The sequence below is a fragment of the Homarus americanus genome, unplaced genomic scaffold, assembly GCF_018991925.1.
Source record: "Homarus americanus isolate GMGI-L3 unplaced genomic scaffold, GMGI_Hamer_2.0 scaffold48088, whole genome shotgun sequence".
In the NCBI taxonomy this organism is placed as follows: domain Eukaryota; kingdom Metazoa; phylum Arthropoda; class Malacostraca; order Decapoda; family Nephropidae; genus Homarus; species Homarus americanus.
The window spans coordinates 1,098,684-1,116,563 of record NW_024719965.1 but is presented as its reverse complement, the minus strand read 5'-3'; the positions used below and the strand labels follow the sequence as shown (position 1 = coordinate 1,116,563).

The 17,880-nt window shown below is 41.6% G+C and overlaps 1 protein-coding gene across 1 annotated transcript in view; it reads right to left on the bottom strand.

The window, feature by feature from the left end:
• Positions 1–17,486, bottom strand: part of LOC121860350 — a 60,984-nt gene extending 43,498 nt beyond the window's left edge. Inside the window, exons 1-4 of the mRNA XM_042357444.1 lie at positions 17,381–17,486; positions 5,250–5,384; positions 1,782–1,962; positions 1,410–1,538 (exon numbers count right to left, since the gene is read on the bottom strand). Coding sequence (XP_042213378.1) covers positions 1,410–1,538; positions 1,782–1,962; positions 5,250–5,384; positions 17,381–17,389 — 454 coding nt within the window. The 5' untranslated portion in view covers positions 17,390–17,486. The remainder of the gene's footprint in view (positions 1–1,409; positions 1,539–1,781; positions 1,963–5,249; positions 5,385–17,380) is intronic.
• Between the last annotated feature and the right edge of the window lie 394 nt (positions 17,487–17,880).

Genomic DNA, 17,880 nt, shown 5'->3' with positions numbered 1-17,880 from the left:
GGCTGATTTTTCATAGTAAACGATTATAAAAACGCCACAATTTCACTATGTTTTATAGTGGACACCTTAGTTGACATGAAAAACAAGCAGCAGAAGCATTGATTGTTAGAAGACACCACCAACCTAACCAAACAAATTTACCTAACCTTACATAACTTCCTAGTCAGGAGGCTCCGCCTCCTGGGCCCACAGGTATATTAAACAGAAAGAGCTTACAAGGAAGTAGTGTCATTTTAATTTTTTTGTGGACGTGGAAGCAACCGTCCGTACCGAACAGTTCTTAAGCATAAACTTAGCATCGGCGTTGATCAAGCCCTGGCGGCAGAGTGTTTTGAAATACGTTAATATGATTGGCTGTTTACATCCTGGAATGAGACGTCACCGCCGCATTACCGCCGAGAAGACAATGTAGTGCACGCCTTGGCACCTAATTATCTACCAAACGAAGCATTTGCACAAGAAATATTTATCACATCAGAACTCACTGATGAAAATAAAGTAAGAATATAAACAGTAAAACAAATAACTCCTCCGCGGGTCAGTCGTCAATATTAACCTGGATCCCCAAATACTTCCTGGAATGCTAATAACGTCTGTGGAAAAAGTGGAAAAAACGAACAACTCCCTCGGGTGGTAGCAGTGTTTTCAAAAGTTACCTAAAATACCAGTACAAATTGCATAAGAAAACCTACAAAGAGAATCTGCCGATTAAGAAAAAAAAACAAAGTTCAAAATCTATACAGCAATGCCTCCTAATAGGACGCTGAGGAGTATGACCGACGTGCGCCACTGTTGATTAGCAAGTTCTATCTTTCATATTTTTTAGTGTCTAGACAATTGTATTACTAACCTTGTTATACGCTGAAAATCCTTCAGTGTTGAGGCGTAGTAATAACATTATAACAATAACAACTATTGTCATGTTATTCCACCAAATACAGACCTATCAGTCCTCTCTCCCATCCATGATCCCTGAGACTCATGAACCTATGAGTCCGAGACATCACACATTGCGCCATCTTTGGGCCTCAAACACCCACTGTGTGATATCTCGGATTCATAGGTTCGTTAGTCTCGGGATGTGAGAGTGGGAGTAGTATACTGCACTAACCTGTACTTTTAATGTAATAGTTTTATTGTCAATAAAGTAATTCAAATTTCAGCCCATAACACTGGTCAGATAAAAAAAATAGGGGGGGGGGGTTACAGCGCCCTCTCAAAACCCCCAGCTGGATGGGTTTGCTGCGCTCGCCATGCTCCCCCACCCACGACTTCTTGGACCCCCCTTTTGGTATTCTTGGATTCGCCCCTGTACACTCTCTCAAATTGCAACAGTACAATATTATTCATGTCAAACAGAGTATAATAAATATCAAACTAAGAAACATATTTCACAGAGAGAAATTTACCTGTAGCAGGATCAGAATAGGAGAGACCCCCAATTAGTTTGTCCTTGTCCAAGCGTGTAAGAACATCCTTACTTCGGAGATTATTTTGACAACGGAAGAGTAGAGTAGCAACGGCTCCCAAATGCATGGCTAGTCAGTATAAGAAAATTGGTGAAGTTTAAAATTGATAAACTGTACTGCATACCCTAAGCATTCTTTATACATCAAGCAATAACAATAAAATACTTAATGTGCATGGGGACAGAAACATCCAGTGAGGTTCAAATATTTCTCTAATACATGCAATCTACAGTATATATCCTTTATTACACTGTTATATTAAGAGTCACCATTAAGAGGTGGTGACGTAGGTTATCACATAATAATACTCACTATAAACCATGGCAGTAGAAGGACAACCATAGCGAGCAATTGTTTCACAGACCATGACACAGCATAAATGGTCCTCCCCCAAACCTCCCATCTCCTCAGGCACAATGAGACCTAAGAGTCCCAGTTCAGCTAAGGCATTCAAGGATTCTCTAGGATACTCGTATTCTCGGTCACATTGGATCTGTTACAAAGAAAGTGGTCAAGAATGTATCTTAACTTAACACTTATTGCCTTTACTGTCTGTCAAACATTCATTGAAAAATCTAATTACTTTCTGTTTAATTTATCTGGGTCAATCCTATCTATTCAGGCAGTAATGCAGTGAACAACTTTTCAGCAATGTGAAGAAACATGCAGAACAAGGGCGTCTGCTGGAAATTTTCCAAGGGGGGGAGTGAGGGGGGGGGGTGGGTGCAAGGGGATATAGGCAAGCCCCCACAGTCAGGCTCGGTAGGGTAATATTTTTGTGGTTTGTTTTTTCTTCCCTTCGTTTTGGTTAAATTTTAAATCCCCCCCCCTTTTTTTTTGGGGGGGGGGGTATTTGTTTCTTATATATTTTGACACAAGCCTGATCCAGTGGGGGCAACTACCCCCTCTTGCCCTCCCCCTAGCGGACGCCCATGATACAGAACTGCAAAGATCACAATAGTTCAGCATGTAGTTACCCAAAAAAGTATCGTTACCCATGGGGTTAATGTGGATCTTGGTTTTATGAGAAGTGTTAAGCTAGGATTCCATTCATGCGTTTGCAGTGCGTTTGCGTTTTAAATTGCTACAGGGAGCGATTGGCATGTACTGCAAACGCATAATGCTAACGCAACCGTGCCAATGGAAACAACCGTGTACATTTCAATGTGATCTATTTTGGGCGCTAATGTTAACGCGTCGAATCGAATCGAAAAATGCTAGTGACAGGGGGGAAGGAGGTTCAGGAGAAGAATAAAGGGAGGATTGAAGTGAATTTTAGGAGGAGAGAACAGATGCAGTGGCTAAACACCGCTTGCGTGAGGGATTATAAGATGGAGGCAGCAGCAGCAACTCGCCTGGACGCGGCAGGGAGGCGACAAGACAAAGCCAGGCTAGCGTCAGGTCAAGCGTCAGGTGCGTGTTGGGTTGGGCAATGGATGTTCAGTGCTTGGTCGGCTTGATTGTGTTTTGGTTTCTTGTGTGGAGGGGATGTCTTGGTCTTCTTAGCTTGATGTCGATTTTCTTCTCACTCTCCTCCTCTTCTTGCTCTCTTGGAGTGTCCATTCGTTTGTGTTTGGGTCTTCTTGTTCGTCTTCCTCGTGTATTAAGTCCTCATAGGTGTGGAAGAAGTCAGAGAGGGTGAGGTTGACCTCGTGGGCTTCAGCACCACGGGCCGCGTGGGCTTCAGCACCACGGGCCACGTGGTGTTCTTGGTTCTGTGTGGTGGGCGGCTTCTGTTGAGTTTTCTTTTCTTGGTTTTTCTTTACTGCTGGTTTTTTCTTTTCTTGGGAGCGTACAGCAAGGAGGGCCTCTTTGTAGCTCAGTGTTAACGCGTGAAGGGAATCCTAGCTTTATAGTGCGTTTTTTCCCAGCTGAGAAGAGATGCCCCGCCCCTTCCTCAAGAGTTACAACTGATTGGCTGTTACAAATGTGTCCGATTTCGTCCTGAGGTAATGATGTATTTTTAAATGAGTATATTCATAATCGTTGGGATGACCATTCCTGGCGAGAACGATAATTAGCTAAATTATATAAAGATACATACATTCATTAATTCAAGCATAAGCACATAGGCAGTTTATCATAAACCTCATTACATGAATTAACTGTTAAACTCTGGTAACAAATTCACACTCTCGGAGGACGCATTTAATATATACTTATTTTTATCCGCAATACGGCATCCTAAATAAACACCTTATGACAAATTACGTATCAGTAATACTACATTATTTCTCAGCCTTTCGCGAGGTACGCTATTGAAAGCCTTGGCAAAATCTAGGTATATATTGTCGATATTGCCACTGTTACAGAATTTGGGTTCAAACATCCAGTACTTTGAGTAATTGTGTTATGCAGAAGCTCCCCGGCATAAAACCGTATTGGCAATCCTTTACAAGATTGTTTCGAAGCAGATGTTCTATCATGGCATCTCTTATAATGTTCTCCAGTACTTTACATACTACGTTGGTCAGGCTCACCGGTCTATAATTATTCGTAGAGTTACGATCGCCCTTGTTGAAAATAGGATTCACGTAAGCCATTTTCCAATCACTGGGGACCTTCTGCTCATTCAGGTATTTACAAAACAGGATCTTCAGGGGCTCAGCAAGATCGTTACACAACTCTCTTAGCACTGTGGGATGCACCATGTCAGGGCCGGGACTCTTATGAACCTTCTTTAGCTTTGACAATGTATTTTATATCCTCTTCTGGGACCACAATGAGGGTCAGCCCTGTGTCGAGCCGCGTTTCCTCACCCGCAGGAAAGATTGTTCACATCCTCCCATGTGAACACCGAGGAAAAGAAGCTGTTCAACACCTCCGTCTTGTCCTGATCCTAATCTTCGCAACTACCATCTTGAAGCCTCAGGTCCGATACACCTACTCGTGTTTTTTTTATATTTTCGACTTTGCATAGCAGTAAAACGCCTTGGGGTTTGACTTGACCTCACCTTGCAATCTGCCTATGGAACTCTTTTTCAGCCCTTCTACACTCTGACTTTGCTTGGTTCCTGAATCTGGCATACATCCTCCTGTCCTGTTCATCATTTGTCCTAACCCACGTCTCGAATTTCTTAGTTTTCTACTTCTTTGTCCATTGCCGCATAGTTCATGTGTAGTGGTCTCTTTGTATTCCTGGGGGCACTGGGTATGGTCTTGGGTATATATTTATCGATCAAATGGTTCACTTTACTAGCTATGATATTCAGCGTAGTGTCTGCGTTCTTATACCTTAGTGAGTCAGGACTGTGGATACCCCCTCATCTCCTCCCTCATTCCGTCGTAATTTCCCTTGTAATATTTTAACCTTGGCCTGGTTTTGTCGTGAACCAAGTACCAGTTAAATCTGAAGGACAACGTTACTTAGTGACTGGTACCAACGGGGGCTAGGTGTTCCAGCTTGGCCAAGGAAGGTTCAGAATGTCTGGGTGTGGAGTATAGAAATGTGAGGAGGACGCCAGAGGATAGGATGACAAGGAGAGTTTATAAATTCAGTGCAGCAGATTTAGGAGACACCTTATGTGTGAGAGGGAAAGGTGGAGCAAGAAAGAATCGAGCTGGAGGGAAGGAAAAAGAAATATTTACTGTAGACTAGCCTAGAGGTCCTCGTGGCCACCTCCTTAGATGATAGCTTCCCCAGGACAGTAAGGTGTAACAGATAAAGAGGAATTCTTGAATATGACCCACTGTATTTTATGTTTGTTTTTTTTCAACTGAACAAACATATTCAGTGGTATATTAAGTGAAAAAAATGATCAGTGCAATAGCTGAACTTACCGCATTGGGTCTGATTTTAACCCTACAGAGCTCTATGAGGTCCTCTTGAATCTTCTTCTGCTTCTCTGTCAGCACCCAGTCTGGGTCAAACTCGTTCCCCAGGCCCCAGTACTCCCCGCGGCCCCACTTCTTCATCTGCAAATATAGCAATGTGTCCTAAAGAGACTGAAACTTAAAAGAAACCGGCTTAAAGCTAAGAGAAGCTATGAGATTGATCACGTGGAAGTCAAAATGATGTAAAGTACGCATGTGAAATTTCGGGTTTTGGGTCTGAGTTCGGCTACACAATTTAGGTTAAAAGAGAAAAAATGGATAAGTAAGGATAGGGGTAATAACGAGGCAATTCTATTTATTTCATATATGCAATCATTTATGTAATACAAATACAAAAAAGTGTCATATAACTTTCAATGTCCTATACAGGCTATAATAACACACTGATCTACATATTGTATATAAAACCCGTGTATTTTTTTTAATGTTTACTTCTTAATACCACTAATATACTGTACAGTACGATATAAATAAATATCATAGATCACATAATAAATAAATTGAGGATAAAAAGTGGCAAATGAAAAAGAGTTGATGGTAAATCAGGCAGATAAATTATTGGGTCTTATAAGAAGGTCGTTCAGATATATAGACGTCCCTCGTAACGATCTTCAAGAGTGAAGTGCTTCCCCATCTGGAGTACTGTCACCCCGTCTGGTCCCAGAGATATGCTAGGGACTGTCAGTTGGTTGAAAATGTTCAAAGGAGGGCCACCAGACTGGTGCCTGCACTTCGGCACCTCAGCTACCCTGAGAGATTAGAGCGCCTGAACTTGCCTAGCTTATACTACAGACGGGCAAGGGGTGACCTAGTTGAGGTGTATACGCATCTCAAGGGGCACTACTCAGTCGAGTGTCCTTACTTGGAGCTGGCGGACGCTCGCCCCACAAGGGGTCACAGCTCAAGATTGAAGAAGCCGCAAGTCCAGAAAACTGTGAGGGCAAACTTTTTCGAAGTGAGAGTTGTGAACTCTTGGAACAATCTACCAGAAAGTGTTGTGACGGCACCGAGTGTGAGCTCTTTCAAGACCAGACTTGACCAACACTGGAGCGGGTGCATGCCCAGTACTTGCCAACAGTGCGTGACAGAGACGTGACCGATTGCCCGGGCGGCTAGCTAGCGGATCTTTTGGTGAAGAGGATAAAAGAAAAGGAAAAGTAATCAGAGACGTGACCGATCGCCCGAGCGGCTAACGAGCCGATCAGGGGTGAAGAGGGTAAAAGTAAAAGTTATACACAGATATATTAACAAGATAGGACAAAAATAGAGTAAATAAAAATGTCACAAATCCCCCCTCCCCCCAACACTGTCCACCTGCGAGAAGTAGAATTAGACATTGTGCCTCTCACAATCATTACATGAACCAGGACAGTTAAGGGCTTTAAATGGGAATAAGATTAGTAATTTGCTTAAAATTAACACCTTGCATGTATATTGTGATGGTTTAGTTGTGTCAAGTGGCAGGGCTGGGTGTGGGAGCCTTATAAGACAGTACACAGAACAAGGTACTGATAACACCAAAATTGGACTCCGGCTGAGCATTTTTATACTGTATCATCAACACAAGCTGAGTTATATGCAATGTTAGTAGGATTGGAAAGTGTTGTAAAGAGGAATAAAGATGCATATTTTTTTGCTGATAGTAGGGCAGCTTTGGATTCTTTGAACAGCGGGAGTCCAGTCTTAGAACACATTATTGGTTCATGTAGAAAATTAGTGAATACAATAAGGAAAAAAGGCCATAGTGTTTGATTTGTATGGGTCCCTTCACCTGTGGGCATTGGTCTTAATGAAGCAGTAGATATAATAGCAAAAAGAGCCACAGAAAAGTCTGAGATCGACATAATGTGTATTAAAACTTTGAAACAATTAAGGAGCAAATTGCGGAAAATAAAATCAATAGAAGATAATATAAAAAGGAATGAAATGTATGAGAAAAGTGAAACAATGAAACATTACCATCATGTTCTCATGAACACAAATTTTACAGATGGCAAAGATAGGAGCAGGTGGAAAGATTCAGTGTATATGAGGTTAAGATTAGGATATAAATATTACTGAATGCCCATTGCTTAATGTATATAGAAATGTCCAGATAAATAATGTCTCCAAACAAATAGAGTGGATGTTTAAAAATAGGAAAATATATGAAATATTAAAGAAATATAGAAATTTTGCATCAAGACTATAACTGTACGTACAGTACTATAATTGATTATATGAGATATATCTGTACTGGGGATTTATGTGAGTCCTATGAGGGACATTCCTGGACTGGGGTGGGGATGACTTATGTCACTTCATCCCTTTGAGATGTATTTACTTTTTTTGTATCGCAATAAACCTATCAATCGGCTAACGAGCCGATGAGTGGCGAAAAAGATAAAAGTTAAAGTAAAAGTATGACAGGCTGAGTTGTCCACGCACAGTTCATGTGGTCCGGCGGAGTGCATTAGAAGTCTGGTGACTAGGCGACACTAAACAGATAACATATTGTAATTATGTAACTAACGCATCACGAAAATTGTGACCAAGTCCCAGGTTGCTGATGTGACTTTCTGCCTCATTTACACACAATTGCAGGGTCTCAATTGTTTCTCTTACTATTGACAACACAACATAATACTGTATATTGTATCTCACTTTTGATGTTTTTTTTTTCATTTTTGTATCTCTTTATGGTTCTTTATTATAATAATAATAATAATACTTATTATTATTATTATTATTATTATTATTATTATTATTATTATTATTATTACAGCGTTGTTATTATTATTAGTATAATTTTTACTTTATTTTCAAATTTTTATCATGAATTTTATTTACAATGAATTATCATTATTATTATTATTATTATTATTATTATTATTATTATTATTATTATTATTATTATTATTATTATTACCCCAGGCCCCGATGTGGGTCAGTGACCTGTGCCCGGGTGAGCTAATCCCCGAATTATGATATGTCGACCAACCTGAGTCTAATTTGAATATACCACTAAATTTAATGGAAACGATGAAGAAATTAATTTCTGACTTGAAAATCAAAAGCGTTTTAACATGAGTGAAAAAAATTATTATTATTTGTTTTTAATTTTAGTAGTTTTATATATCTGGAATTACAACAGACAGTTTCTACAAATGTTGCAGTCATCAGCTGTCTTCCACACTCGCAGAAATAAATCATGAATTATTCTTGCTCTGTTCCTGCATTGACAAACAATAAATAGGCAAAACTAAACGAAATTTTTCCGAAGTTATAAAAAAAACTAAAATTTTCAATGTTAAAATTTCGGCTACAAGCCATTTCCATGCTTGTTCGTTTTAAAAACTGAAGCTTCACCAGACGTATCTCAATGTACTCGTCAAGGTTTTGCCCGAATTCTACTGGTCAGAGATTATCGTGAGCGTGTAAAAGCCCTGACAATCACGGGGTGCCAGGTAACCTGAACACCCGCTGTGGTAGATATGGAGAGCTGATAAGTAGGTCACACAAACATGCCTTGCCCTCAAGTGGTAATGTGACGGAGATAAGATAATTAACAGAAGTACTTTGATCGTAAAAATAACGTTGAAAATTATAAAAGGGAAGATGAATATGATACCGTGATCGTAATTGCATAGATAAAGGAAACTTCAGATGGCTGTACATAATGCACGTGTAGAATACGTTGATGCAGTATGGCGTTCTTATTTGAAGTAAACATGGATGCTGCTATAGCGTGCGGTGACTGAGGTCTACCGAAAGTCAGGCGAGGATAGGTTAGGTTAGGTTAGGTTAGCCAGATACATTGGCAGACCACACACAATAGTAGCACCTAATTATGCATATTGTGGAGACACTAGACAACTGAGTGATCTTTGACCCAATATATCGTGTGATATTTAAATGCTCTAACACATTTCAGCCTCCCTTACATGACGTGCTTCGGGTGGGAGAATAGAGAAGGTATTTGTTGAACTTACAAAGACAATAAACGACCATTACGCGTATTGTGCATTAAAGTGAACGTCAAAATAATTTTACTAATATAGAATCATTGGTATCGCACGTCTGGAGGCTAAATATTATAATAGGGTAATAATTTCGCGATGAAAATTTAACATATTCTGCTGATATAAGAATTCGAGATCGCAAAGATTAGTCAGCATTACATATATCATTGATCATCCTACTACTTGCTCTCTCTGAGGTTGCCCTCTCCAATGGACAAGTGCCTCCCTCCATTTAATAATCCTGGAATCGCCATGTACATTGCAAATACAATTCATTACTCTCCATTTACCTGAGCTTAAGTAACGTTCAAAGTACAGTAAAACAAATGCACTTTTACTTTTACTTTTAACCTCTTCGCCACTGATCGGCTCATTAGCCGCTTGGGGAGTCGGTCATGTCTGTTACGCGCTGTTGGCAAGTATGCACTGGCTCCTGAATGCATCTAAATCTGTTCCAGTGTTGGTCAAGTCTGGTCTTGAAAGAGCTCACACTCGGTACAACACTCTCTGGCACGTTGTTCTAAGAGTTCACAATTCTCACTCCAAAAAAGTTTTCTGGACTTGTGGCTTCTTAAACCTTGAGCTGTGACCCCTTTGAAATGTTTATCCATCTCAATTAGGTCAACGCTTGCCCGTCTGTAGCATAAGCTAGGCAGTTAAAGGCGCTCTTATCTCTTTGGATAACTGAGGTGCCGGAGTGTAGGCTCTAGTCTGAACATTTTCAATCAACTATGGAGGAATGTTTGCATAACCAGGTAAAGGCATGGCTTTCATTAAACTGGAATTAAATTAAAAGTGTGAGAGAAACAACATTTTATTCGGCAGCAACAACACAAAAAGTTTATCGAGACTATGAATGGTCAAATATGACAAAGATACCTAAGAATGTGGTCCATTTTCTGTTTATTGGACTTGCCTGTCTTCGGTACACGACCCCCGTTGGGGGGGGGGGGGGTTGGCTACGGCACTGGTCCTAGGGCAACAAGGAACTAGGCAGGTGTAGTGAGCCTTCATTGTCAATTTATTGATATAAAGACGAGCGAGAGAGACGTAACCAATGGAAGGACAATGCCACAAGAGGCCTCGGAAGGAAAACAACATAGACAATGTGTCCCCAGCAATCCAACCCGTGGCAGAACCACCCACCTTCGCGATTCCGACTGTGATGAAGTACAAAATTCCCAAAGAAACCGAGTTCAAAAATGCATACGCGGTAGTAGTAGCACTGGAACTAGAATACAAGAACAACAAGCTCAGTGTGAAGCCCAATCTAGTTGGAGACCTGATACTCTCCCCCCAAGACCACAACACAGCCAAGATCCTCTGCGAGGTCACCAACCTCAACGGGAAGACGGTCAAGATAATACCATTAGACCCCGAGGAGAAAGCAACCAGAGTGGTCCTACTACAATATCCTCTGGAACTACCTGTAGAAGTTATCATAAAACATTCAAAAGTGACCAAGGCAGAGCGCTGTGTTACAAGTCAGAACAAAGCACAGTCAAGGCAAGTGCAAGTGGACATCAAGGAGACAGTCCCAGAGGAGGTAGACCTAGGCAACTGGTGGATTTACAAGTTGCGTCCTTCTGTCCCATGCTACAAATGTCAGAAATTTGGACATCGCCAATCCAGGTGCCACAAAAAAGTGGGATGTGGCATTTGCAGCCTAAGCCACAAGACAGAAATGTGTATTCAAAAACACAAGGACGGAACCATCACGACAGCCAAGTGCCCAAATTGTGGAAAGAAACATCACGCTTGGAGCACATCATGCCCAGAGAGGAGAGAGCTGATGAAAGCTGCAATGGCAAAAGTTCAACCACAAAACAAAACAGAAGCACCTCAGAACACATTCGTGTGGGGTCAACAGCGACAGAAAATAGCCAACCCAACACCCACCCCGCCTCAAGTGTCAGAGGATTCCTCCCCTGCACTTCCCCCACCAGGCTACAGGAGAAAATTGAAAACACCGGGACAAAATCAGTCCATGCAGGAAGCCATGACAAATCAGTGGACTCCACAACCGCAGCTCTAGAGCTGTATAGCAGTAAAAGCACAAAACACTCCAGTATTGGTGGAGAACACCAAATTGTCTGGGACACTGCAACCCCTTCAGGCGACCACCCAACTGAATACACCTCAGCCTGCCAATCTACAAGCGGCATTCACAGAAGAACAAATAAAACAGATGATCACCATTATGATAGTGACTCTCTCTACTATAATAAAGAAACAAGATACCAGCACCGAAAATATAATAAATGCAATTATGACACAGCTCACAGAAAAGATGCAGGAAGACCAGACCCCCAAAACTCCACAACTACAAATGGAACAGACGACGCCCTTGAGACAGATATCAGACAAGAGGAAGAACTTGCCATCCAAGAGATCACTCAAAACCGTGAAACCTCAAGCCCCTCGCAACAGATCACGAGGAATAGAACAACAAACACAGACCGTCAGCAAACACACGATCACAGGCAAGAGCGACAACACCCTGAAGAGAGAAGAAAAAACTCCCGCGATTCCTCCAATAACAAGCAGAATTCCACCTCCTGTTCCTCCCTTGGAGCAGGTGCCCAAGATAACCGCCACCAATGAGCACACCATTCCTAACGAACGAGGAGGAGAGAGACTCAACCATGAACGCCGAGAGCAACTACAGCACCGGCGACGAGGAGATAATGATAGAATAGCCCCACCTCCTTGTCATCTCAAGATAACACAGTGGAATGTACAAGGCCTGTCCAACAAACGGCATACTGTACAAGCAGTAGCCATAGCTAAAAATATTGATGTCTTCATTCTGCAAGAAACCCTGATGTCATGGGATAAACAATTCCGCTTGCCTGAACACCAACAGTACTCTGTACCAAAAGGGCCCAACTCCCATGGCAACATGATTCTCGACAGGGCGACCATCCCCAGTTCAGAAGTAGAACCAGCTCACTATGGAGATGGAGTAGAGGCACAAGCTGTTCGGATACACCTGGCAAACGACAGTCTTGTAGTATACAACATCTATAAACCGCCAACCAAACGACTGGAAGCCGGTGAACTACTGACACAAGCAACTCAGGAACTTGTGCTCATTGCTGGGGACTTCAATGCCCATCATCCAACGATCAATTCGACCACAACAATGAACCAGGATGGTCATCACCTAAGGGAACTGCTGACAGATGTTCCAGAAATAACGCTCATTAATACTGGGGAACCAACTCACATACTGGGAGGAACATTGGACCTCACATTCATCTCCACTGAGCTCGTTCCAGTAGCTCAGTGGGAAGTAGATGATGAGCTGACCAGTGACCACTTTGCAACGACAACTACTTTGAGGATGGAGCTACTCCCTCCTCCCCCACGTCCGCCACCCAGATGGAATACCAAGAAAGCAAATTGAAAATTATATCAAGATGAACTCCAAAAATGGTATTCTATCTATGAATCAGCAGAAGATATTGACCAACTAAACCAGGACCTTACTGGTGCCATACAACACGCAGCAGAGGAAGCAATACCAAAAACAAACCCTACAAATAGACACCACAAAGACTACTGGTTCTACAATGACGAAGTCAGAGAACAGAATCACAGAATCAACACATTCAGAAGACATCTCCGACAATACCCTTCCCCTGAGGGAGTGAAACTCTTGAGAGCTGCTGTCCAACATGCTCGTCAAATTACTCAGAAAATTAGGGAAAACAAATGGCTCGAGTGGTGTGCAGCCTTTAATGCACACACCAGCCTGAGAGAACTCTGGAGAAAACTCAGGGTAGCAACAGGAAAACTGCCCAGAGTTTCAGCCCACCCCCAGCCACTACAGGAAGCAAATCGCTTGGCAGAGCACTTTGCATTACGCTCGTCATCAGCTCAACTACCTCCTGAAATAAGACTTCATCTACAGCAAGTACAACTGGTGAGAGAAGTAGTAGTCAGACATGCAATTAAACAAACTGACACTACAGACTGTCTGTTTACTACAGAAGAAATCAGAAGGGCCAGGAAAACAAGCAAAGACACCGCCCATGGCAGTGATGATATAACCTATTCACTGCTCAGCAATGCAGGACTTGCTGGTGAACTTGCTCATCGTCAACAGGCAAAATCCCGCCAGCTTGGAAAAGAGCAAACATTGTTCCTATTCCCAAACCCAATGATCCCCAGAATTTCATACCAATATCACTAACAGCATGCATCGGCAAAACCGCCGATAGGGTGATCCTTACACGACTCCTCTGGAAAACTGGACCACTTCACCACAATATCTTTGGATTCACCAAAGGTGTCAGCACTGCACACAGTTTGGCCACTCTCCTGGGATCGATTGGTCAAAATAAGACAATCGTAGTTCCTTGATCTAGAGAAAGCATTTGAGCTGGCAAATGCACAGGCCATTGTAACCACTCTGGCCCGGAAAGGCATCAAGGGATGCCTGCTGGCTTGGATTGTTGACTATCTCCAAAACAGAGTTACCTGTCAAGGACAAGTCTCAGGTCAGCAAAGACTGGAAAATGGCACACCACAAGGAGGAGTTCTTAGTCCAACTCTCTTCAACATCCTCATGGAAAACTTGTGTCGGCTCCCCTTTCAAGAGGGTACCAAACTGCTATGCTATGCTGATGACTTAGCACTGATAGTAAAAGGCAGAAATCAGATCAGCAAAGTCCAAAGAGCACTAGACCTCACCAGTGAAGAATGTATGAGGCTCGGGCTCAAGATATCAATCCCAAACTCGAAAGCCATGAGGATTGGACACAATGAGCCGGTGACACAACTTCAAATACAAGGTATTGCCCTACAATGGGTCAATGTATACACATACCTGGGCATCTGGATTGACAAAGGCCTCAAATTTGACAATGAGATAAACTATCTAAGAGACCGAATGGGTAAGAGAGTCAACATGATGAGAGCCATGACAGGACCCAAGGTGGGTGCGGGACGTGTACTGTAGTCCTAAGAACGCTATATATACACGCCAATCGATCATTAACAGACTATGAGACACCGGCTCTTAACACACTGTCTGGGTGGCAGTGGGAGAATTGGAGGTTGCCCAGAATAACGCTATGAGAGTCATTGTAGGTAGTAGGCAGCTATCAAACAGGGAGGTACTACCGCCTGGGAAGATATTGGAAGCATAATGTGTTGTCTAATGGTAGACCCTGCTGCCATATGGCATCACAAAAATTGTGACCAAGTCCCAGGTTGCTGATCTGACTTTCTGCCTCATTTGCACACAGTTGCAGGGTCTCAATTGTTTCTCTTACTTTGACCACACAACATACAGTATATGTATTGTTTCGCACTATTGATCTTTTTTTTGTTATTATTATTATTATTATTATTACATTGTAGTTTTATTCTATATATATATATATATATATATATATATATATATATATATATATATATATATATATATATATATATATATATATATATATATATATATATATATATATACAGTATATATATATATATATATATTACAATTTATATGTTTTTAAATTAATATTATTATTATTATTATAATAATAATATTTTCACCCCCAGGCCCTGATGTGGGTCATTGACCTGTGCCCTGGTGGGCTAATCCCATAAAAAAAACCTATGTGAACAAAAATTGAAAACTTACACATGGAGACAGGTCTCACATCTCTCCAAACCAAGACGGAACGATTAACAGCGTGCTTTGCAAAAAAACTGATTACCAGGGCTCGGGAAAGTGACATCAAGAATGGACTCTTACGAGCACTGAACCTTAAGAGATGTCTTTAACAAGAAAACATGGCTATTGTACGCAGCTGACGCTGTAAATCGACTGGAATTGAAAGACACAATCCTCAGCAAAGGACCTGATACAATGAGTCCAGACTACAGTACCCCAGCACCGTGGGAGTCCCCGCCAGCAGTCATCAACATTCTACAAACTGGGACAAGAAAGGCTGACTGTAACCTGCATGAGCTCCGACAGGTAGCAGAGAGAAACATGAAGGCTCTAACACCACACAATAGTACAGTGTATTACACAGACGGTTCCGTAGAGCCCACCAGTACGAAGGCAGGAGCAGCCTTCACGATAGAAGGAGGTAACACGTCCCTTTGGAGAACCTCAGATGGATGCTCTACTTTGCAAGTTGAGCTACCTGCCATACTTGGAGCCCTAAGACACGCTTCCATAAACAGTCAACAAGGCGTTGTAATACACACTGACTCACGTTGTGCTATTGAAGCACTACACTGCAGAGAACATAGAGACAACATTCATCTCAAGACATCCGTTGTTGGCCTACTGCAAGGGTTAAAACTACAAGATCGGCAAGTTATCATTAACTGGGTGCCCAGCAGCTGATGCTGCTGCCAAGGCTGCGTTAGGACAGCAAAACATTGAGATGAACATCCCGCCCAGTCAGGAGCAAATAAAGAAGACCACAATAACACGAACTGCCCAGTGGAAGATAGACAAACATAGAAGATTAACACTAGTATCACGATCGGCCAGGTGGTACTATCTGGTCACGAATTATGAGAGACCACCACTCATGAAGGACATAACAAGAAGGGAAGAAGTCATCTTCCACCGACTGAGACTTGGATACCCATGCATATGGGAAATCATTGTACAAGTACCAGCAGAGCAGCGCATGTGCAAGACCTGCGACAGCGGAGCAGAAAACTCACTGCAGCACTACCTCATAGAGTGCCCTGGAACACAATTAGCTAGGAAAAACATACAACCCCCTATCACAGCAGAGAAGGTTGCCAAAATGCTAACCACCAACCACTCTCAAGAAACCTTCCAGTTTCTTACCGAGCATCCACCCCCACGCTAGTGGTGGAGATGTACAGTTAACCAAAAAGATGCTGGTGTTTTATCCCAGCAGTGGGTGGACCAGCATTTTAGCTTAAGGTCCGAGTAGGTAGTATTCCTATAAATCTTAAAAAAAAACAAAAAATAAATAAAAAATAAATAAAAAATAATAATACCCTACCACCCCTCCCTAGCAAAACCTAACTCACCCAATCTCTGTTATAAAAAAAAACACTAACCTCACCACCAAATTACTTGTCTATAGGGCAGGTTAAGTGTCACAAACATGGAAACAATTAAAACAAAATAATATCATAAGTAATCATAAGCAGAGTAAGATAACTTGTAGAATCATAGGCGTGAAAAGACATTTGCAGAGAACATGTAAATTTACATTTTCAACTGAACCTGCTCCGGTCCATGGGGGAAGGGAGGACTCAGCCATTGTCTTCTTGAGTACTCTTAAATCATCGTGTTATTAATGTTTAGTTAAAACAGCCGCCACAGCAACAGTGGTAGCAGCAAAAATTAATAATATAAAAAGCACTAGTCAAGAAAACCCGGCTGGATATTAACGCCAAACATTAAATTTCAGTTAACTTAATTCGAAGCGCACATGTTTTTTTTATTGAATTATGAATTTAACTTACATCTGTAATAGAACTACAAACATTTATAAAAAATACACATTAAAATAATTATTATATATCCAATCCACGGCATAAGCGTGCGGTCTACAAGAGATTTAGGTTAAGTTAGCTTTGGTTAGGTCAGGTTAGGTTAGGTTAGGTCAGGTTAGGTTAAATTAGGTCAGGCTAGGTAAGGTAAGGTCAGATTAAGTTAGGTTAGGTCAGATTAGGATAGGTTAGGTCAGATTAGGAAAGGTTAGGTTAAGTCAGGTTAGGTTAGACTAAAGATATCTATGAACAGCACACGCTAATAGTAGCACCAATATTAGTACTATTCACTTCGTACTTACAAATTTTATCAGTTCAATGAATAGGAGATAATCAGGAAAGGTGGGCAAGGTCCATTTGGTTAGTCCTAAATGTAAAATCTCACTTATATATAACAAATAAAGTGCAAACATAATATAGGAATTAAAAATGATGATTTACCTTATAATGTAAAAAAAATATCCATCAGGATTTGTATATATAATGTCATTATTATGAAAAGAGTTATTTGCGTTACATTGAAGATTACTATTACTGTACATTCAAGGGTGTTTGCCAAATGCAAACACTTACCGTAGCCATCGTATAAAGTTGACCGGTTACTAGACTAGGCCGACACGACGTTCTCACAGCTGTTGCTTCTACTCAAGCCGCACACCAACTGAGGGAGGGTGCGTGAAGTGGTCATTTGGAAAACCCGTGTCGCTGGGCCACAGAGAGGGATGGGGGAGGGGGCAGATTTTTAATGAGCAAGGGAGGCAGAACATGGATGCTTGGACAGTATATAGAATCCTCAAAGCAGAAAAGCGCATCGTGTTTGCCTCTTCACATATATATTTAATTGAATATTTACACATCTTACCATCAGAAACATTTCTCCAAGCTATAGAGATAGCATCAAGAATGTTTACCCCGTTATATTACCGGCCAGCGATAAAAGTATATTCAGTGCCGGATTTAGACCTGTGGAGGCCCATGGGCAGCCTCTTTGTGGAGGCCCCCTCATTATAACTACCCAAGAGGGTGGGGTGGCGAGTGAAGCGAGTGGAATTCTAAATATATTATTAGCAACA